Source organism: Phaseolus vulgaris, chromosome 3, assembly GCF_000499845.2.
Source record: "Phaseolus vulgaris cultivar G19833 chromosome 3, P. vulgaris v2.0, whole genome shotgun sequence".
In the NCBI taxonomy this organism is placed as follows: Eukaryota; Viridiplantae; Streptophyta; class Magnoliopsida; order Fabales; family Fabaceae; genus Phaseolus; species Phaseolus vulgaris.
The window spans coordinates 8,123,391-8,147,481 of NC_023757.2; the positions used below are offsets into that span (position 1 = coordinate 8,123,391).

At 33.1% G+C, this 24,091-nt stretch overlaps 1 protein-coding gene and 1 pseudogene across 1 annotated transcript; one reads left to right on the forward strand and one right to left on the reverse strand.

The window, feature by feature from the left end:
• Window positions 1-15,616: 15,616 nt before the first annotated feature.
• On the reverse strand, window positions 15,617-16,385 carry LOC137839052 (uncharacterized). Its single transcript, XM_068648180.1, has 2 exons — window positions 16,030-16,385; window positions 15,617-15,803 (listed from the first exon to the last, which is right to left on the reverse strand). Exons 1-2 carry the CDS (start codon window positions 16,383-16,385, stop codon window positions 15,617-15,619), a joined length of 543 nt encoding a protein of 180 aa, XP_068504281.1.
• Window positions 16,386-20,926: 4,541 nt separating this feature from the next.
• LOC137839053 (uncharacterized) lies at window positions 20,927-24,065 on the forward strand (annotated as a pseudogene).
• Window positions 24,066-24,091: the final 26 nt, after the last annotated feature.

A 24,091-nucleotide genomic window follows, 5' to 3' on the forward strand; every position in this document is an offset into this window, starting at 1 on the left:
TCCCTCTAACTTTTAACTCTCATACTTTTAACTCTCATCCAGAACTTTAAATACTTGTAAATGAGGTATTTATATTTCTAATGAAATGAGAAAATTCCTCTTGTTTTCTCTCAATATTAGTGTTTCATGTGTGTTGTAATCATTCTAAATGAGTAAGTAGTGTGTTGTTTTTCAACAAAGTGTTACCTAGAGTTGTGGTTACGAGAATGTGGGTAAGTACTCTCTTGAAGCATTGTTGCGGGTGTGCTTCATGGTTTTTTTTTTATCGGCAAATAAATTAATAAATGTAAGTCACTTCAGGGGTGGTTCAACCCTTATACAAAAAAAAACAAGAGATACCAAACCAACTACTAGCTAAAATCTCCAAACTAACAAACACAAGCACTAACCGGACATAGACTTAAACTACATCAAGCAACCATTCTCATACACTCCAAAGGTACCATACACCAACTAGAAAATGGAAACGAAGCGGATCGAGATCTAACATTAATCCAAGAGCAAACATTTGCTTGCACCCGTGCACACACTTCAAACGCATCAGCCACTCCCCTGTTGAAGATAATAAAATTCCTGTGGATCCAAATTTCACCCACCACCCCAACCCAGATTGTGCGTCACACTTCATTAACCGATTCTGAAGACTGGCACATCCTAAACTGTGCAAAGTTTAACACCGAATCAATATGGGACACAAACGCCACCCCAACCACTCTAGGCAAAGGCACCAAACCCGCCAAGCAAATCTGCAATCGAAAAAAAAATGGTGGTAAGACTCTTCCTCCTTCCCACACAAACAACACAAAGGGCTACCAACCAACACACCTCGCCTTTCCAAATTGGCCCTAGTAGCGATCTTATTCTCCAACATCCTCTAGGCAGTGACTAAAGCATAAGGTACGACTTTACAACTCCATAACTTACTGCAAGTCGGAGAGGAAACCACCTCACCATCCCTCCTAAGAAGAGAATAAGCAGAACTAACTAAAAACGTCTGAAGACCCCCTGCCTTCCAAACCCATCTATCCGCTTCTCCCAGGACCAACCTAACCTCAAGTAAAGCCTGATATAACTGATCCACCAAAGGTTTCTCCCATTCAAACAAAGATCTACGCCATGCTAAATGCCAAACCCACACACCATCAGACCAGGAACCAATCTCAACCACCTTTGCATCTTTTATCGGACATAGGGAGACCAGTCTCGGAAATACTTTCTTCAGCGCATCTTGATCTAGCCAGCAGTCCTCCCAGAAAAGAACATCCTTTCCATCACCAACTTTCCAACTAATCTTGTCTTCAAAACTCCAACTAATCTTGTCTTCAAAACTACTACCCCACCCCTTCGAAACCGACACCTTTTTTAAGTCTTTCCACCAAAGAGAGCACCTACTACTTTTCTCTTCCTCTCTCAAACTTCTTCAACCACCATATTTGGAGACAAGAATCTCCTTCCAAAGACCATCCTTATCTGAACCTAACCTCCATATCCACTTGCCTAACAAAGCCACATTAAAAGTCTTTAGACCAATGATACCAAGGCCCCCAAGTTCGCGAGGTTTACAAACCTTTTCCCAGGAGGCCCAAGCGATCTTCCTTCCTTCAGATCCCCAACCCCAAAGAAAATCCCTTTGAATCTTGACCAACTTGTCTGCCACCCCGGAAGGCAATTTAAACAGTGACATAAAGAATAACAGGATGAAAGAAAGAACAGACTTGATCAAACACACTCTCCCTGTCAACGACAAACACTTACCTTTCCACCTGCTAAGCCTAGTCTTAACCTTCTCAATCACCCCATTCCAAAAGTCACCGTGCTTATGACTCCCACCAACAGGCAAACCCAAGTAAACAAAAGGAGAATCCATTACATCACACTTAAGGATATCTGCAAAACTCCGAAGCAAACCATGACTCAACCCCGTTCCGCCAATCCTACTTTTCACAAAATTAACCCTAAGCCCAGAGGCAAGTTCAAAGCATTGCAAAATTGCCTTAATATTGAAAATGCTTTTGGTGTTAGCTTCACAGAAAAACAAAGTATCATCAGAGTACTGTAACATATTAACCTTCACTCTATCCCTGCCAACCTCCAAACTGTCAATCAAATTCTTTTCTTCAGCCATCTTTGATACCCGGCCAACCTTTCTGCCACAATAAGAAAGAGAAACGGAGCTAGTGGATCACCTTGACGGAGACCCTTCATTGGAAAAAACTCCTTAGTTGGGCACCCATTCACAAGGACTGAAACAGACGCAGATTCTAAACAACCCTTAATCCAACGAACCCACAGATCACAAAAGCCCAACCTCCAAAGCATATAAAGAAACTCCCAACTGACCGAGTCATACGCCTTCTCATAGTCAACCTTAAAGAAAACACAACTCTTTCTCTTTCTTTTATACTCCTCCAAAACCTCATTAGCTACAAGCATAGTGTCCAGCAGACCCCTTCTTTCAAGGAAAGCCGATTGTCTAACATCTATAACCTTACCAATCACCTTTTTCAAGCGTAGGGAAAGCGCTTTAGAAATGATTTTGTACATGCAACCCACTAAAGAAATAGGTCTAAGATGGTTGTTACATGCTTCAAGAATTTTGTACATGCTTCATGGTTGTTACATGTATACCGAGAAATTTGTCCATATTTGATGAGAAGGATTATGAAGATTGATGTGTTAAGATGGATGCAATTCTTGGCTTTCAAGAAGTTCAAGAATTTGATGAAATTGTCAAGATTGGATTTCAAGAACATTCCAAGAATGTTGAAGAAGACACTACAAGAAAATCATTAAATAGAAACTAATTTTATGGACAAAAAGTAATTAGTTGCTATAGGGACTAAATTAGATACCATTTTAGAGACTAAAAAAAAATTTGGTTTCTAAATTAGTTTCTATTATTGTTATATGGTTTCTAAATTGGTATCTAATTAGCTACCAAGGTTTTTGCTATCAAATTTAGAATCTAAATAATTGGTAGTTAAAATCTTGGTAGCTAATTAGATACTAATTTAGAAACTATTTAACAATAATAAAAACTAATTTAGAAACCAAAATTTGTTTAGTCTCTAAAATGGTTTCTAATCTAGTCACTATAACAACTAATTATTTTTTGTTTCTAAAATTAGTTTCTATTTCTTGATTTTCTTGTAGTGAGAGCTATTTTTAAGGAAAATAAGAGGTTGGATAGTAAGGTTGGGATGTTGCTGCTTCAATGTATTTGTACAACCATTTTTCGCAAAATTTCAAAGGCTATAACATCCAAGCATACTTTGAAGAAAATTTATGCAATTTGGAAAAATAAAGAAGGTGAAATTGCAATCACTTAGAAAGCAATATGAACTTCTTTCTTTCAATGATCAAGAAACCATTTCAGATGATTTTAGGCTTCAATTTTGGTTGAATTCAATGCGGGCATGGGAGTATAAATGATTTTAAGGTTGTGGAAAAGTACTTCAAACTCTAACTCCTCAATTTGATCATATTGCAATACAAGAACATTGATTATTGATTAGTTGCCATAAATTATGGTGGACTAAAAATATGACTCTATTTATGTCGACTAAGAAGATGCTAATTAAATAAGAAAATATTAACATGGGCTAAACACACAATAATTGGACACAAATAATTAAAAAAATAATAATAAAACAAAAATGTGGACACTATATTTATATTATCAATTAAAAAATATCATCTTAACATTTATTTAACAAACACCATATTTATTATAAACTTTTTTTTATAATTTAAATAAAAGACATTACTTATGCGTCAGCTTAACAGACGCAAAGAAATACTTTTTAATGCGAGTAATATCGATTTGTGGGACGCAGTAGTGAATAAGATTATTGTGTTGACTTGGTCAACACACAATGGTTTAATGAAAAAAATAGCAAATGTGAAATAAGGTTCAAAAACCTTATTTTTCTCTACCCTAATTCTCGCGTACCCTTGTGCTCCCCAAACCCCTCGTCGTCCCCAAATGCCCTTCCCAAATTCGTTCTCCCCAATACCCCAAAACCACTTGTCAAAAACTTTTAGGAGAACTTTTTTGAGTTGTGAGACTATGCTTGTTAGTTAAGTCTGGTATGATAGATTGTTTTAAGGCTTTTCGCTATGTAATGAGGTATAATGATGAATTTCTTAAGAAGGTCTTTTGTATACGGATTGAGATATCTCTGAAATACCTCGTATTTATTCATTCATTTTTTACTGATAAAAAAACAATATTTATGTATTCACAATAGAAAGAATGTCCATAGTTTTTGAGAGTTTATCCATTAAAAGAGAAAAAGTGTTACAACTCTAAATTCTACGTGACTTACAATAAAATCATTAAATAATAACTAATTTAAAAATAAAAAATAATTAATTTCTATTTAACTAAATTAAATAATATTTTATAAACTAAAAAATTATTCATATGTAAAATAATTTCTATTGTTAATAAAAATTTATAAAATAATTTTTAAATTATATCTAAATTAATTATTAAGATTTTAGTTTTTTTTTATCGACAAAGTTTTAGTTATTAACTATTTTAAACTATAAATTAGTAACTAATATAATTAAATATTAATTTATAATATAAAGTTGTTAATAGTTAAAATTTAGGTAAAATATTATATATTAATTTAAAAATTATTTTATTTATTTTTATCAATAGGAATTATTTTAGATATCAATAAATTTTAAATTATAAAATAATTTTAACTTAATTAATATAATGACTAACTATTTTTTATTTTAAAACTAATTTATTATTTAATAATTATTTTTAGTGCTTGAAATATAAGTAATTTATAAATTTCAATATAAAAGTGAACATTGTAATATATAATTCGAGAGAAAACAATCTCTTAAATAGAAGTACATTTCAGTATTTTTCAACTTTAATTAAATCATATACTTAACAAAGTAGGGATTCATTCAAACTTTTGAAATACAAGATACGATTTAAGAAAAATATGAAATAAAAATTAGAGAAAATTAAACTGACTTTAATGGCCGATAAAAAAACAAGTGACTTTAATGCTTTTACGTTTGCAACGTCACACATTTGATTATTCTTTGGGTTTCAACTTTCTACCTCTTATCTTTGGTTATAGATAGAACATCAAGAAATTGCGTGTGAGTGTGTACTCCTGGATTCTTTTTTTAATTACAATGTTAGTTTTTAATTTTTTTTATTAGAAATAAACAAATAAATAAATGAGAATAACGTGTCACAGAAATCAACTTCTAACTAGAACGGTCTACTGAAAGTACTAACCAAACAAACAACTTAAAAACTTCAAAAAAACCATCATCATGCATGTCCAAGGTTCCAAACACCAATCAGAAATTATGTTGTGTTTTTAATAACAAGAAATCATAAATAAATATAAATTAAGTGATTCAATCTTATTATAATTGAAAATAATCAAGACTATTCCACTCAACCAAATTAAAGTTACTAAACATAGAAACATAATAACACTACACAAGCGTCCTATTCAAACTAAAAATTTATAAAATCAAGAATTTTTAATCATAAAGAAACACATCAATGGGTCTAGACACCAATTTGATTAAGAAAAAATAGTTTTAGATGTAATCCAAGACCACACATTTAATTAAATAAAAAAAAATTCATAATGTTCTATCACTTCACCTTTAAAAATAAATTTATTCTTATATCTTCAAATCTCAACAACAACTACAGTCCAAATCCTTTCTAAAAAAACATTAATATAAATTGAAACACTATTCAGTTTAAAATGATCGAAAATGCATAAATATTATTGAAGTAAACCACCAACATTACCAATAGTACTGTTTGGAAGTTGTCTTCAGTGTATACTTCTCTATATTGAATCTATTCTTAATTAATTTCATTTTTAATCTATACTCTTGCCTTTTTTCTGCTCTTTATTTTCTAACTATTTCTCTTGTATCCAATAGAGAGAGAGAAAATGAAATAATGGAGAAATGAAAAAATGTGAAGAAAGTTCCGGTTGCAGAGCATCTGAATCCGTAAAAGTAACTTTTAAAAGGAACAATTAAGTGTATGATGTCACTATTGAAAAATATCCCGAAGAATAGGGGAAAGCCAAACGCACCCTTCTCATGCATGTCCATAGTTTATATTGTGAAGAAATTCTGAAGAGGCACACAATTTCTTTCACAAAAAGGAACCAAGGATTCACCCTAAAAAAGAAGTGCAATTCCCATAGTTTTCACTGCAGTTCCTGAAGCTTCTCCCTTTCAATGTATGTTCCTCATCAACATTCTTTTCTTTTGAATATAACTCCCATTGCCTTTTTCTTTAGTTTCTATCTTTTGTGGCAAAAACATTCTTCTGTCAAAACTCATCAAAATTTTACATTTCATTTTATTTATTTATTTACGATTTATCAATATTGATGCTTATGGAATTCGTTTTACATTTCTGTTTCCCCTTATATCACATTAGTGATTACTCTCTTTTTTTCCCTTTTAATATTTTTTTTATTTGTAGAAACTCAGACAAATCATATAAACAAATCTATGACACAAAAAAAATTCTATCCTAAAAAAATGAAAATAACCTACTACAACAATCAAAAAGACTTATTTATTTTACCGATAAAAAAAATTAAAAAAGAAAAATTTATTTGCATTAAGAAAAAGTTATTAAATAACAATTAGTTTAGATAAAAATAATAATTAATTAATATATTAACTAAGTTAGATTTGTAAACTAAAAAATTATTGATATATAAATTAGTTTCTATTATTAAAAATAATTTTTAAATTGTTATCTAACATTAACTATCACTAAAAAAATCATTAAATAGAGACTAATTTCCGAGATAAAAAGTAATTAGTCACTATATTAACTAAATTAGATATTATTTTAGAGACTAAAAAAATTATTGGTATATAAAATAGTTTTTATTATTAATATATAGTTTCTAAATTGATATTTAGTTAGTTACCAAAGTTTTTATCAATTTATAAATTTTATATTAATAATAAAAATTAATTTATATACCAATAATTTTTTAGTCTCTAAAATAATATTTAATTTAGTTAATATAGTGACTAATTATTTTTTGTCTCTAAAATTAATCTTTATTTAATGATTTTATTCTTATAAAAAATTTAGCTACTAACTACTTGTTCTAAATTAGTCACCGTAAAGACTAATTTAGAATTTAAAATACTTAGTAATTAAAATATTGATAATTAATGTTAGATACAAATTTAGAAACTAGTTTATAATAGAATTAACTTTTAATATCAATAATTTTTTAGTTTATAAAATAATATCTAACTTACTTATTATAATAATAAATAATTATTTTTATTTCTAGAATTATTATTTGATATTTGATTTTTTATATTGTATCTTAATTTCTCCCCTAATTCATCCTATTATCTTCAGAAACTGTGAATCAAAAAGTTTAGTTTAGGTTTGAACTCCACTTTTTTTTCCAACAAATTATAAATAAATATATATAAAACAGGACATTCGAATGTCCAACTCTTTTATAAAAAGATCTAAGTTAAACGTTAGTTATTAGAATAGAAAACATGTTTGAACATCATATTAAACTTATACATAATCTAAGTATTTCAAAAAAAAAAAAAATCAGCTAGAATCTTTTGGCTATACAGAAAGTCTTTAGCTTTAGCTTAAAAGATGAGACAAGAAACCAAGTTCTATACTTAGAAAATAACACATTTAGTTAGTAGTGAGTCATTATAAAGTCACTTGTCAAAGAGATTGGCTTTCGTACTTAACAAAATTTGATTTCCTTAAGTCTCATTCCTATCTGTTTTTGATTATCTTTTTTGGTTTTATTTTTTCATTGTATTTTGTTGTCCTCTGTTGTCCTTGGTTAGTATTTTTTTATCGGCAATAACAATTAAATATAAAATACGAATAATTTCAAGAATAGTTCAACTCTTATATAAAAAAAACAATAACCAACGATTGGCTAAAAACACCAACCTAACACACCTTATCCCTAACCATACTAGAAAAACCTAACAGCACATCAAACAATCAAACTCATACATTACAAAGGTTCCAAACACCAACTGGAAAAGGAAAACGAAGTAGAACGTGATTTTACAAAAATTCAAGACCAAACCTTAACTTGCATCAAAACGCACACTTTAGACGCGTCAGCCACCCCTGTTGAAAGTTATAGAATTCCTGTGATTCTAAATTTCCTCCAACATCCCAATTGAGATAGAGCTCCACACATTTTTAATCGACTCTGAAGACATGATGCTTCCTTTGTTTAAACCCTTCCTTGCTTAGTGTCCTTCTATGCGTTCTAGAATTGAGCTGATGACAAGTTACATTGTTGTTCATATTTTCTTTTGTTTAATATTTTCAGAAGACCAATTCTCTGCTGCATGGCCATCGGAGAGCAAGACACGGAAGGTGTTCCAAATGATAGACATGTACGTATCATCCTTTCTAAATATTTAGAGTTTATTTGGTAAAATAATTGGAGTAATTCTTATCTATAAGGTTCGGTATCTTAAATGACGTGTCCGTGTTGAACATACATATCGATATTGACACTCGTACAACATTTATAGAACAATTATAAAGTGTTTAATTCAAAAAATATTTATTAGATTTATGATAATTTTAACACGGTTTTAAAATAATTTAGAAAATGATAAATACATAAATACAATAATTTTCTAAAAACTCAAATTTATTGTATAAATTTTTATTATGATTATAAAAATAGGAACAAATTCTTTTGAACCAGTCATGAAAAACATTGTTCTGCTCCCAAAAAAATCTGAAACATACTTATGCACATAAATATGTATTGTCAATTTATATAATTCATAATTATATAATATATAGATTTGTGTCCTCGTCCTACATTTTAAAGATTATACATATCTCTGTGTTCGTGTCGTGTCAATGTGCGTATCCATGTCTGTGCTACATAGATTCTTATCCTATTATCTTTATTTTTAAAAAAAATATTAAATAATAACTAAATTTAAAAAAAAAAAAAATTTATATTAAATAAATTAGATATTAATTTAGAGATTAAAAAATATTAGTATTTAAAGTGATTTTTATTATTAATAAAAATTTATAAAATAATTTTTAAATTGAAATTTAAATTAGTTATCTAACTTTAGTTACTAGTATTTTAGATTTTCAATTGATATCTAAGGATTAAATACCAATTTAAAAATTATTTTATACATTTTTATTAATAATAAAAATTATTTTAGATACTAATAATATTTTTAATTTATAAAATAGTTTCTAATTTAATTAAATAATTTTTAAAAATAATTTTATTCAATTATGTTTTAGTAATGTTTAAAGGAGTTTGATTTCTTTTACAGTGTATATATTCACATATTCACGTACCTTCTGTGTTTCAGGAGTCTGTAGGAACCCTATTCCCAGTTATCCAACAGCAAGCAACAACGGATGAGATGTATGATGATTTTATGGCAGAGCTATGCAATGACAATGATATTTTACCACTCACAGATGACACTTTCAAAAGCCTTTTTCAACTAGATGAGCCGATTTTAGAGTATTTTTCTTCGGAGGTCTTTAAAGAAGTGGAAGAACAAGTACCTACAGATATTCCAGCAGATAATGTGACAAAAGACACAACTTCAGTTATTCAGTTGACCCCAAATTCATCTGAGAGAGTGAACATTTCAATTTCACCAGGGTTAGTACTATCTAATGCATCCACTCCCACTGGAGAAGGGCCTTCAAATGTGGTAGCTCAGGAACTAGGAGCCAACATGGGTGTAGTGAACCCTATTCTCACCTCCAGAAACTGTTCCAGTTCGAGTTTTTCATTGCCTCAAATGAATCAAAACTTGTGGATTGCGGGACCAAATGCATGGAATCATGCAAACGGTGTGAATAGCACAACAGTAAGAGTAGGAACTATGGATCCTCCAGGAGTTGATGCTTTCTTTGGTAATCCCATGTACCCTAATATACCAGGAAACTCGATCACTCAATTTCAATCACCAAGTTTCCCGGTGCTTCTTTATGGTAGTAGCAGCAGCAGCAATATTCACCAACAATTTCCAAGGTCCCTTCCATTACAAATGATTGGAAGCAATGCACGAGGTACTTCTGTAATGGTGCATCGATTCAGTCATGGACCTTTCTGGCCTCGCCCACCATCTCTCAGGGATTTTGATAGCATGGTGTGTGCATGGAAGGTGAACTATCTTGACTATTTCTTTTTATAAATGGTCAATACATATATGCTATGGTAATTTCAAAACTTAATTGGATGATATATATATACTTGTCCTTCATATATGCACTAATATAACTACATATATATGTCAATTTGTTTGTTACCAATACAAAATGGCTTCCCACATTTCTTTAATCGAAGCCCTGTTTGAAATTATACTAAAGAAAACAAAAATTTGAGGTGTCCCAATTTTTTTTAAAAATCTAACCAACCTACTTACAAAAACAGAAACCTCACAAACTTGAACAAAAACTATGTTGTCTAGATAACAATATACAGATAATGTAAACATTAGTACATCCTTTTAATATATTCACTGGTGCAAAAATATTTACAATAGTGACTATTTTATATTTACAACGGCAATTAGTTAGCCACATCTGTTATCTGTTGTACACGTAATCTTGAATCGAAGAGATAAGAATGCGACTATTTAGTCGCATTTGTAAATGGAATTTATAAATGCGGTTATGGTAAATAGCCGCATTCTTATTTAAATTTGTTAAAACAAATTAAAACCCTAAACCCTAAGGCAGCAACGACAGCGACAATAATGACGGAGCAAATACAGCATAGCAAAAACCCAAACAGCAGGCAATGAAGCAATGATGACCTTCGCCAATACAAGAAAACCAACAGATAAGAGAAACGAAAAAATATTTATAAACCAATGGTGAAGAAGAAAGAGAACTCGAAACGAACTTACAATGACACAAAAAAAGATAATGAAAGCTCGCAGAAGACAAAAGGAAGTACGAGAACAGAAACAAAAGAGAAAATGAAACGCCAGAGAACCCTTTGTCAATGCAAGAAAACAAAGAAATAAATGAAACGAAAAAAAATTATAAACCATTGGTGAAGAAGAAGGAGAGCGGATCGAAACGAACTTACAATGACACGATAACACAATGAAACTCGCAAAAGAAGAGAGGAACACTAGAACATAAACATTTTGAAAACATAAAAGCTTAAGTGGCGCATTTCAGAATTAGGGTAAAAAATGATTTAAAAATGCGGCTATTACTAAGTTAATTTCAAAAATGCCACCGCGTTTTAAATGACAGCGACCGACCCAAAAACCTATTAAATAAATAGTCGTTGTTTATACATTTTGTTCTAAAGATTAGTGTTTATATATATATATATATATATATATATATATATATATATATATATATCTTCAAAATATATATTGGATTTTCACTCAACTAGTCTCTCTCCTAAGTTGCCTTATATTTTTCAACCCATATTAAGATATATCTAAGATGTATTTCGTAATAAATATTTGATCGATAATGTAGTAGTTGATGTTTTCATACTTTTATATTATCACCAACGGTTACGTAAATTTTACATATTAAATATTTTTTGATAGTTTAGCAGTGAAGAAACATGTTTACGATGTGCTTTAAGTTCCAGATAAATTAATTTTGGATTTTGTTGTGTTGGTCCTATATAGTATGTGCACTATTTATTAATAGCAAATATCTGATACATATATTCGAAATATGCAATAATCTAATCTTAAATTTGTTACGTAATACTATAGCTTATACTTTATATAGATGTTCTTACATTAAATATATTTTGTTGTGCATCTAGGGATGTTTGGTTGGAAAAGTTCACGCGTGTCGCGAATCCCTTAATGCTGCAAAGGTATGAACTACTTAATTAGTTGTAAAAGAAATCATTTTATAGACATATAATTAATGTCTAATTTTTTAATGAAATATATCAAAAGTGGACTAACATTGTAAAATTTATCTGAATTTTACTCTGTTTTTTCCATGTGAAACAGGCAGTGAGGAAACCTACATCACCTGTCACGTAAGTGGATTTATGTTCCATTCCTATAGTTTCTTAATTGTCTTGTCATCGCTTTCAAAAATAAAAATTTCTCAAATGCTAGGGAAACCCCTTCTAGATAACTTTGCTTGAATCGTAATTTAGAATAAAAATCAAACACATATAATTGTTTAAATCCACAATTTATTCGAAGAATACATCAATTTCTTAAACAAATATGGTATTGAAAATTCAAGAGAGGCATGAAATGTATCTTACTTAAATAACTCAAAGTGTATAATGAAAGAGTGAATGCATAAATGAGACAATTAATGTTTAATAGGTCCCATTTACCTATAGAGTCGTGAACATTTTATACTTAACTTGTATCATTGAAATATATCTGGTATTTGTAGAAGAGTTCAAACATTCTTAAAATATTTTTTTTTATTCTTTAATAAAAAAAATATCTAAGATCTTGTGTAAAATAAAGGAATAATAAAATAAAAATAGTGAGTAAGTGGTTACTTGTTGTGAGAGTTCCATCAATGAAAATATAATATCATTTTTTTCTTTTTTTATTAGAAAAAAAATTAATGGAGGTATTTCAAGGATACATCAACTCTTGTACAAGAAACTAAAAAGTATTGCCACGCCTAAAACACTATGAAAACTAAGTTTCAATTGCGGACTACCAAGCATAGAGCTGCAAAACCATTACATCTACCTTCGCACCGTAGTTACAAAACACTCGACTACACCACCTTCTCTAAAGAGACCGTGCTCTTCCAACCCTACCTCTGTTTTGCCACTCGCACATCTAACCTTTATTAATTTTGATAGACCTCATATAGACAAGAGATTCGAGACACCAATCGTAGTAAGAAAAACATGTTAAACGTACATTTGCAGTTACCCATGACCAAACCTTCAATTGTGTCATCATGAAGATTTCAAGATGGTATATATTTCCATTTCTAAAAATCTTCTTATTCCTATATTTCCACAATTCTCCTACAACTGTTATCCACATGCAGAACCAAATTTGATTGACAGGTTCACTTTCCTTAATCATCCTAAACTGTGAGAAGTGCATTTTTGGCTCATAATGAACCGTAGATGCCAAATCCACCTACTCATAACATTTTGACTAAACCAACCAAGCTACCCTGTAGGTACAAAAAGTTGTGACGTTGTTTTCGCTTCCTCTCCACACATACTACAGACACAACTCTCCAAAGTTATTCCCCTGTTCACCAGATTTACTTTAGATGCTATTTTATCCTCCAGCACCCGCCATGCGTTCAAATGGGTTGATGGCAGGCCTTAATCCTCCAAAATCCCTCATAAATATCAGATCTTTCCCCATACTTTTCACCTTTTAAAATACTATACATAGATTTGACTGAAAACTGTGTTGTATTACTTTCTTTCCACACCCACAGATTCTCCTTTTCCATTTTGATATTCTTGCTTCCCATCAGCGTTACCAGCTCTTGCTTCTGATGCTTTTCCCAATCAAACAGACTCCTTCTCCATCCTATCTTCCATATCCACTCGATATTGTTGTTTCACTCCCCTCTTTGTCACAGCTTGTCATCCTCGCCAAAACAAATTGAAAAAAGCCTCAGAAAACTTATCTTTTAAAAACTCATTACCCAACCATTTGTCCTCACAAAGACTGATCTCTCTCCCATTGCCAACCTCCTAGAAAAATTTATCCTCACAATTTCCTTTCCAGTTCTCTAACCTCCAGATCTCCTTCAAGTCCCTCCACCACAAGGAGTCTGACCTGCTAATCCTTTGAGTCCTCAGGCTTCTCCAACCTCCGTACTTCGATTCCAACACCTCTTTCCACAAACCTTTTTTGTCGGTACCTAACCACCATATCCACTTTCCTAAAAGAGCAACATTGAACTTACTTATCTCTAACATTCCTAGCCCTCCCATCTCCTTTGATTCGCAAACTTTTTTCCACAAAGCCCACACTACCTTCCTTCCTTTTAAGCCTCATTCCCATAGGAAGTTCCTTTGTAATCTCTATACCTCCTTGGCCACAATATATGACTGGCATTTTATATAATGACAAATAGAATAAAGATACAAAAGATAACACTTATTTTATCAGGCACAAGCGACCCACCATAAAGATAAACTTGTCTTTCCATCTTCCTAGTCTTCTCCTCACACTCTTCACCACCCCTTTCCATTTCTTCTTTGATGACACCCCCGACGAGCAACCCCAGATACTTAAAAGGATTTTTCATTACCTCACAATTCAAGATAGTTGCACAACTTTGTAACAAGTACTAACTGCATCCCACCCCTCCCGTGCGACTCTTCATATAATTAACCTTTAGACCTTATGCCAATTCAAAACAGCTAAGCATGACTTTGATCGCAAACACTTTGAGGATTCGCTTTACAAAAAAATAGAGTGTCATCCACATACTGAAGCATATTCACCTTTACAAACTTATAGCCAACAGTCAAACTCTGTAGCAATTATTTCTCCACCGCTTTCCTTACCACACCAACTAATCCTTCTGCCACTATTAAGAAAAGAAACGATGATAATGCATCACCTTGTCTTAACCCCTTCCTCGGTTTGAACTCCTAAGTAGGGCTACCATTAACCATCACAGAGATTGACGAGGATTCGAGGCAAGTTCTTATCCAATCGATCCACTTCCCACAAAAACCAAGCCTCTGTAACATATAATAGATGAAATCCAAATCAATTGAGTTGTTCGCCTTGTTGTACTCAACCTTGAAGAAAATACAACTACTTTTTCTCCTCAATCTTCTTCTAAAACTTCATTGACCACTAAAACATTGTCCATTTCCAAGAACGCAGACTGTCTGACATCTATAACTTTGTGCAAAACCTTCTTCAACCTCAAGGGCATGATTTTAGCAACAATTTTGTACAAGCAACCAACCAAAGAAATAGGTCTAAAATCATTTAAAAGTTGGGGATTATCCACTTTAGGTATAAGGAATATGAAATAGGCATTCGTCCCCCTTGGCCATCTACCACTCTCCCCAAATTTGTTCAAAGTTCTTATAACATCCATCTTAATCTCTTCCCAACAAAACTTTATGAATCCAAAACTAAAATTGTCAGGTCCCAAACTTTTTGAACTTTCACAACTCCACATCGCATTCTTTATTTCCTCTTTTGTAATTCTATCTACCAGCATACCATTGCCTTCGTTTGAGATACTAGTGAAAACTGCATTATCAAGCTTGGCTTGAGACCTAGCACCTCCACTAAACTTGTCCTTAAAGAAATCCCTAACCTTCCTTTTTACCACCATTTGATCTTCATACCATTGACCGTTTTCTCTCAGCTCGTTGATTTCGTTTCTTGACCTTCTCCACTTAATAACTGAATGCAAATACCTAGTATTCAAATCTCCTTGCTTCAACCATCTCTAACAAGCCTTCTGTTGTAGTAGTAGTTCTTGATTGTGCTTGGTTCTTCTTTGTTCTACCAAAAGCATCCTCCTTTCTTCCATCCCTTTCTTATCTAACTCGCTTTCATCGTCCCTTACGTCTAGATCTTGAATTCTCCTTTAAACTTCTTCCCCCGCCAGATTTATATTCCCAAAGCTTTCTATGTTCCACACCTTTAGATCTTCTTTCAACTTCTTCAGCTTTTCTTTGAAGACAAAAATCCCACAGCCTTGCACCTCATAACTCTCCCACTTGGTTCTGACAAAGTCCTTAAACCTTCCATCTTTTTTCCAAACATCTAAACTCCTGAAAGGTTTGGGGCCTCAGTCTGTGGAGTCACCAAAGCACAATGATCAGACATCGATCTACTAAGAACAACTTGCTTGCTATCTGGCCATTTATCCAACCATTCCCTTGAGACTAAAATCTGATTTATTCTGCTTTTCACCATCCCATTCGGTTTATACCACGTGAACTTTCTCCCCATCATTAAGATATCGAATAATTTTTTTTTTCAATGAAATCATTTAACCTTCTCATCTCCCTACTATAATCCATGCTGGTGTTCACACTTCTCCTATCACCTAATCTCCTAATATAATTGAAGTCACCAACCACACACCAGGTCGTAGAGATTTGCATCCTTCTTCTCTCCCATACCTCCTCCCATATAGCACTCTTCTCTATAAGAGATCCGAAATTGTAAATATTCACAATAGTAATCCGACTAGCCTCCCCTAAACTCCACTCCCCTTGAATAATACAGTAATTCTCACCAGTGATGACATTAGCCAGATGAAAGCAGCTTCTCATCCATATTGTTATCATCCCACTAGCATTATTTTTTACACCCCTCTCAATCCAGTCAATTTCATTAGTTCCCCACATCTTAATTAAAGATGCATTCCTTCCCCATCTGCTTGAATTTGGTCTCTTGTAAGCAAACCACGTCCGCCTTTTCTGTCTTGATCAATTCTTCTAGATATTTCTTTTTAAGATTACCCCCTGCTCCCCTGATATTCATCCTAATTATCTTCATCATCAGAAACTATGGTCTCCCTGTTTGTACTCGCCTTCCTATTTGTGTCATTGTCCCTAGCTTGAAGATGGCCTATAACCACATCATCCTCTCCTGTATACGAAACCCTATTTCCTTTCCCATCTTCCAAATTCTTATTGCTTCCACATGTTCATTTTTCAATCAAAAAAATCCTATTGCAATTCCTAACAGCATTATCAAACATACAATTGTTAAAACTATGGTTGTCTAACCTTAACTCCTGGTATATAGTGTTGTTCCTTGAGACACATCTCCCACCGTGCCTCCCATTCCCACCTTGCTTCCCGAACCTTTATCTCTTCCAAATTCTCTTTCACCTGTCTTGCACATGTTACCGCTACCATCAATAAATGCCCACATCATACGAGGATGCAGAGTTCTTTCTTCCGGAGCACCTTTCACTTCTGCGATTTCTTTATCACTGCACCTGGTTGGAGGTGTTTGCGCTTCCACTGACTAACAACACCTTTCAGTTAATTCATACGGGTTCTCTACACTAGATCCTAAGGCAAAGAACTTAGAGTCGCACCCATTGACAGGCAAAGTACTGCTGCATTTCCTCTTCCTCAATATAGACCCTGCCAACATCTCTTTTCCCTGTACAACCATTGTGTCCCTCCATTTCGGTGTAACCTTCCACTTTTTTCAAATTCCTAACACCAAAATCGAGGCAATACACGCGCCACCCACGTAAGGAAACTCCTTCTTTGGACATTGCACCGACGACTCTTCTATGGCTTTCACACCAACCTCCTTCTCTTCACCATAATCCGAACATTCAGATTCATAGAACTCTGCTCCTTCCTTCTACTCTGTTCTAACCTCCGAGTACTCCTCCCCCCCATCTAAGATGAAAACTTAGAGAATCCGAAGAGAAGGACTCCTCCTCCATGTAAATCCAACACTGAACACCATTTACACTAAGATGCTTGACCATCTTTGCCTCACAACCTACTGACATCCTTACACATAACCTTGCAAACTTTAGCACTTCTTTTTTGGAGGTTGCTTCATCTACTTCTACCAGAGAACCAACCAGGGTTGTTATCTTCTCAAAGCACTACCTACTCCACACATGGAACCACTGATTCAAAAACCGAACCAAACCATTCCTTGTTCTCTTCATAAGTCTTCTTTACTATTCCTTCTGATTCCCTAGACAACAACACATACTTCTCCCCTAGGTACCTTACTATGATAAAGTTTAGCCCTTCCATGATAAAGCTCTCCTTCACAGCCTGCACCTTTCTCGCCTCAAACATTCTTCCTACAAAGCAACCTTCCAGCCATTTAGAGCACTCCTCTCTAGCTGTAATGTGAATAACATTTACGTATATGCCTCTCTGCTCCCTTTGACTTGTGCACAAGTTTGACGTTGGTCCTTCATTCTCCATTCCTTCCTCTGATTTATGACTGTTGTTCAACTCCTTCCTGGTTTCCCCATACCTCCTATACCTTGGTCTATTAACCCTCAGTTTCCACGTTCCTATACATATTAGATTTAACCTTCTTTTCAGCACTTCTTCATTAACGACTCCTTAAAATTTAACGAACCCAAACCTTTGTTTTTTAACCTTTAATCTCTTTGAAATGAAAACATATTTGATTCTTTACCTAAAATATTTTCCACATATCTCTTTCATCGTGATAGTAAGAAAAATTGGAGAAGAAGAAACTGACCTCCATGACCTCTAATTCGAGATGGTTAAAAAAAGCTTACCTACATCTAACTACAATTATAAGTAACATGTAACACTTACAAGTGAGTACTTAGGTTTGTCGAATGATACACAATTTAGAATGAGATTGGTGAAATACTTTTGAAGAGATTTTGTGGAGATAATCAAAGTGTTAAACTATACGTTAATAATTGTTTGCTCCATCAAAATCTTTTGGACGTGTGAGTGATTTTTGTTTTCATTTTCAGGCTGGCTGCTGATTGGTCGAGCAGGCTGCAGATCGTCCACTTCTTACCCACAAGGATTGTCAACTATACAATGAAGTAATTTTATGGCATATAATGTTATATATTATCGCTGTCTTTTAATTAACATTGCTCTTTCTGAGAAATCTTATTACGTTTAAACTTAGGATATGTGGTGGACCTATTGATTATGTGCTCTTTCACATAACTAAATTCAACAATCTGGACTTGTATAGCCATATGAAGAGTGAAAAGTTGGTACGTCATATCTAAATAGGAATCAATTCTTTCATGTTGAATTCTATTAAGAAAATTTGTCTCCTGTCAGACCTACATGAACTTTTTAGCATAGAAGAATCATGACATTTGAACATTACATCTTTATGCAGTGTGCAAAAATTGAACTCTATTCACAGACTATAATCTTGTCTACAACCGAAAGCAAATATCACTTCTTAGGAGCAGTTTTTCCAAGGGTAAGTGTGATTTAGTTCTCCTTAATTTCAAGTTGTGTTTTGGTTGAGCATTTAACTAGACATGGGGGAACTAATTTCCTGTCCTTTTTCCAATATTTGCAATTTGGCTAATCAGTGAATGTCACAGGATACAGTCTTTGTTAAACCTCTGTGATATGCATTAATTTTGGCTTTCAAAAGCGAAAGAGACCACAAGCCATGAACAGAAGGTTGAAAGAGCTAAGAGAAAGACACTGATAAGAAGATCATGCTGCAACTACATTGTATCAGAAAACTAATAGACATACCTATCAATTCTTGTTTATTTGAATAATAGTAAATGAATGCAACTGATTAGAATAATAAGGGATACAATGATAATGAACAAAAAAACTATTTACAAATATCATTTCTAATTTCTATGGAGTTAATTACTCTAAACACTCTGCTTCTTTCGTTCATTGTCCTCAGCATTAGTTGCAATGAAATGAAACACATTCACCAAAGGGGCATCTACTAAAGTGATGTTGAGGAAAATTGAACAAGTGTCTTTTGGTGAGAGCATGCAAAATGACATACGTCTCTCTTTTGGTTGTTTATTTTTAATGTTATTCTCTTACCATTTATTTTATATATATATATATATAAAATAATTAGTTACTATATTAATTAAATTAAATATTATTTTATAGACTAAAAAATTATTGTTATTTAAATTAATTTTTATTATTAATAAAAAATTATAAACTAGTTTTTAAATTAACATATAATTAGTTACCATAGTTTTATCTACTTTAAATAATAGAAACTACTTTAAAAATCAATAGTTTTTTAGTTTATAAAATAATATCTAAATTAATCAATATAGAAACTAATTATTTTTTTTAACTAAAATTGTCAAAGTTCTCTCTATGGTTGTCTTCTTGCTAGACTAGACAAATTTCTAGACTCTTCCTAATAATGTTGGTTCAACCTCACTCTAGAAACTAGTGTGTTGGCCTAACCTCACCTAGAATCAAACTCATAATTTTCATCTCTTCTTCAAATTGTGACTCTACATTTCTTATATGTTTCCACTATCCTTCATCATTCATAAAAGAAATTCAAATTAAAATATTGAAGAAGAAGAGCTACACATGCGCATGGAAGTGTTTTTCCATCATATGGTATTAGAGCTTAGGTTTAACAAGTAGTTTCTTCTTTTAAAAAAGTTTCTATTTTCCGTGTTGTTCATATATTTCTTTATTTTCTTAAATGTTTATCGTTTGAAATTGTGTTTGTCTTTTTATTCGGTTCAAATCATCTAGTTTATCTTGAACTTCCATGTATATGCATATACGATTGAGGATCATCTTGCTAAAGCCACATTTTCTCTCAACTAAGAGCAAAGGATCACTTGAAGATTATAGTAAAAATATCCCCTTCAGTCTTGTATAAATTTTGTAAATAATAGATTAGTACTTTTGGGCTTTCTATTATGGGCCAAGATAGTGTAGGATTTTGGGTCTGGCTTCTTCTTCCTGCACCCCCACGTTTTTCTTCCTGCACCCCCATAATTTTAAATATTCCAACATTAACCTTGAGCAAAAATTTGAAAAGGGCAACGTTCAACACTTCCACAGTCACTGCTCATCTTCATCCTTGGATTTCAACTGTTGTAGAGGTTCTTCTTAATTGTTGGAAGCAAGGCGGAGGAGTAGACAACGTTGTCGAAGTGTTGTCTGGGTTATAGAGGTAAGAGTTAAGGTTTTTTTTAAGAAACACGGTGGTTATGGAAATTTCGGGATTACCGGATATCGGGATCCGGTAATACATTCCAGATTCATGAATCCAGAATAAATTAAATTATGTGTTCTGGATGAGGGGGTGTTCCGGAAGGTAAAATGCCATAATATGTTGTTCTCCAGATTTCTGAATCCGGAAGCTTAAATTTCATTACGGATGGGTTGATCCGGTACTGTATTTTGTGTTATGGATTCATGAATCCGGAATGCGTTACTTGCATTATGGATTTATGAATCCGGAATTGTATTTTGTGTTATGGTGCATTCCGGATTCATGAATCCGGAATGGTTTTTTTGTGTTATGGTGCATTCTGGATTCATGAATCCAGAATTTTTTTTTTTGTGTTATGGATTCCTGAATCCGGAATAGTCTTTTTGAATTATGGATTGTTGGATCCGGAATGATTTTTTTAACTTATGGATTCATGGATCTGGAATGCAATAATTTTGTTTCATTTTTTTTATTTGTAGAAGCATGGACAGTAGTGAAGAATTTCAACAACAATTATATGATGGTGTGAATGTGTGGGATGATGATGATATTGAGAAGTCATTATCTAAATCGAAGGGATATGAATGTGCATATGCGTTTACTACAGATGAGGTAAAGTTAAGTTTGTAAAGTATGTTTAAGTTGTTTGTTAATTAGTAAATAAGTTGTTATGATAACTTTTGTAGCTATTTCGTACTCGGGATGAGCTCCTAAAGTGGGTTAGAAAAGTTGCGTTTGACATTGGTTTTTGTATTGTGATATTGAGATCAGATACTTCAACTGGCAACGAGGAAGGAAAACATTTGTGTTATTAGGTTGTGAGAGAGGAGGTCAATACAGACGATATAAGAAGGATTTACAGGTTATTGAGAGTGGAACTAGGAAATGTGGTTGTCCTTTCAAATTACGAGGGTATCCAGTAAAGAGTGGTGAAGGGTGGATATTGAAATTAATTTGTGGATCTCATAATCATGAGTTGGCAAATACATTGGTTGGTCATCCATATGCTGGTAGGTTCACATGTAGTGAGAAGTCAATGCTTATGGACATGACAGATAGTTCGGTGAAGCCTAGAAATATTTTGCTAACAAAGAAAGAGCATAATGAGAAAAATGTGAGCACAATAAAGCAAGTTTATAATGCACGATATATGTACAAAAAATCAGTACGAGGTGATAGAACTGAAATGCAACAATTGATGATGTTACTTGAGTGTGATATGTATGTCCACTGGTCTAGGTTTGAAGAAGGGACGAATGTTGTGCAAGATTTATTTTGGACACACCCTGATTCAGTGAAGCTATTGAATGCCTTTAACATTGTATTGATGATGGACAGTACCTATAAAACTAATAGGTATAGGATGCCCTTGTTTGAAGTTGTTGGTGTAACCTCAACGGATTGACCTTCAGTGCTGCATTTATGTTACTCGCATCAGAACGTCATCATAACTTTGTATGGGCCCTTGAAAAGCTGAAAGGTTTGTTTTTGAGATTTGATTCATACCCGAAGGTTGTGGTTAGTGATAGAGATATTACTCTAATGAAAGCAATAAATGTTGTGTTTCCCGAAGCTACTAATTTGTTATGTCGTTTTCACATTGATAAAAATGTTAAAGCTAAATGTAAAATGATTGTTCATCCAAAAGAGGCATGGGATCAAGTGATGGAATCTTGGGGAGCAATTGTTGATTGTGAAAATGTAGAGTCCTATGAACATCGTGTTGAGGCATTTAATGTTGTTTGTTCACCATGGTCTATATTTACTGAATATGTGATTAGTACTTGGTTACATCAACATAAAGAAAAGTTTGTTAAGGCTTGGACGGATAAAGTCATGCACTTAGGCAACACGACAAGTAACAGGGTTGAGGCTGCACATTGGAGTTTAAAGAGGATCCTTGAGACGTCAATGGGGGACTTATGCTTTTGTTGGGAATCCATTAATAAGATGATCATCTTGCAACATAATGCAATTAAATCTTCATTTGAAAAGATTTTGCATGTAGTGAGTCATGTCTTCAATGTAACAAGATATAAGAAATTGCTTGGCTTCGTATCGAAATATGCCTTGCAGTATATTGTAGAAGAGAGTGACCGAGTTCAATATGTTGGTTTAGATAAATCTCGTTGTGGGTGCACCATTAGATCTACTCATGGCCTTCCTTGTGCTTGTGAATTGGCTTCCTTTGGTGTGGGTAGCATACCATTGCAGTCAGTGCATCTCATTTGGACACGATTAAGCTTTTTAGATATTTCAAGTGATGATACTTCAACAGAGTTGTCCATCCAACAAGAGTGGGTTGTCATCATGAATGGGTTCAAGGAGGTTGACATGGCTGGTAAGATTAACATCAAAGCCAAATTACGTGAGATTGCCTATCCAGATAACACATCTTTATGTCCACCAAGGGAGAAAGTCAAAACAAAAGGTGCACTAAAAGGGCGTCAGAGTAAATTTTGGTAGATCAATGAAGCGAATTCCTTCTTACTTTGAACATGTTGATGCCATTCTTTCACAACATGATAGTTCATCTAGTTTGAAATGTAGCAAGGGATTTATTTCAGAGACTCCTCCGACCAAATCAATACCAATGCTACAACAATTTCCGGTGGAAATTCATCCTTACATTGTTGATATTGTTGATGTTAAGGCTGACGGTCATTGTGGCTATCGTGCGGTTGGTGCATTATTGGGTATGGGAGAGGAGTCATGGGTTATTGTACGCATGAACTTGCATAAAGAACTTTGTCAATGGCGTCAAGAATATATTGATTTGTTTGGCGGGGATGAACGATTTGAATTTTTGAAAAAATTCACTTCTAGTTGACCACATGGTAATTGTATTCATTCTAAATGATGTTATTAATTGTAAAAAGGTGTATGAGTGGATTAACTTGTTACATTTTCTTCTGTTTGCAGATAAGTACAGATCAGTGGATGACAATACCAGATATGGGATACGTTATTGCAAATCGATATAATGTGATTGTTGTGTGCTTATCTCTTAAACAATCATTGACTATTTTTCCATTAAGATCCCAACCTCCAACAGATTTTAATCATCACCACATCATCTGTATTGGACATGTTCATGGAAATCATTTTGTTCATGTTTGTTAAACTTCATTATCAATGAATTTTAGGAATCATAGAAAAACATAATTAATGACATTGCTTACAATTTTTAACAGGTTCAGTTGCAAGAAGGTTGCCCGATTCCACCAACAGATATTTATGGTCTACTCATTGTTATCCAATTGCCAAAACATGGTGTTCATATTATGCTAGTCGGATGCAAATGTTTACACAAATTATGTCCATTAGACGACATTTATAGTTGTAATTGCATTGATAAATGAATATGTTAACATTCTGA

Bases quoted from the DNA above. Each gene is read 5' to 3' on its own strand.
- LOC137839052 (XM_068648180.1), bottom strand. From the start codon at position 16,385: ATGTGGGGAACTAATGAAATTGACTGGATTGAGAGGGGTGTAAAAAAT. The intron at 15,804-16,029 runs GTTAAATGATTT...CAAACCTTTCAG, and splicing joins TATAGTAGGGAGATGAGAAG to GAGTTTAGATGTTTGGAAAA.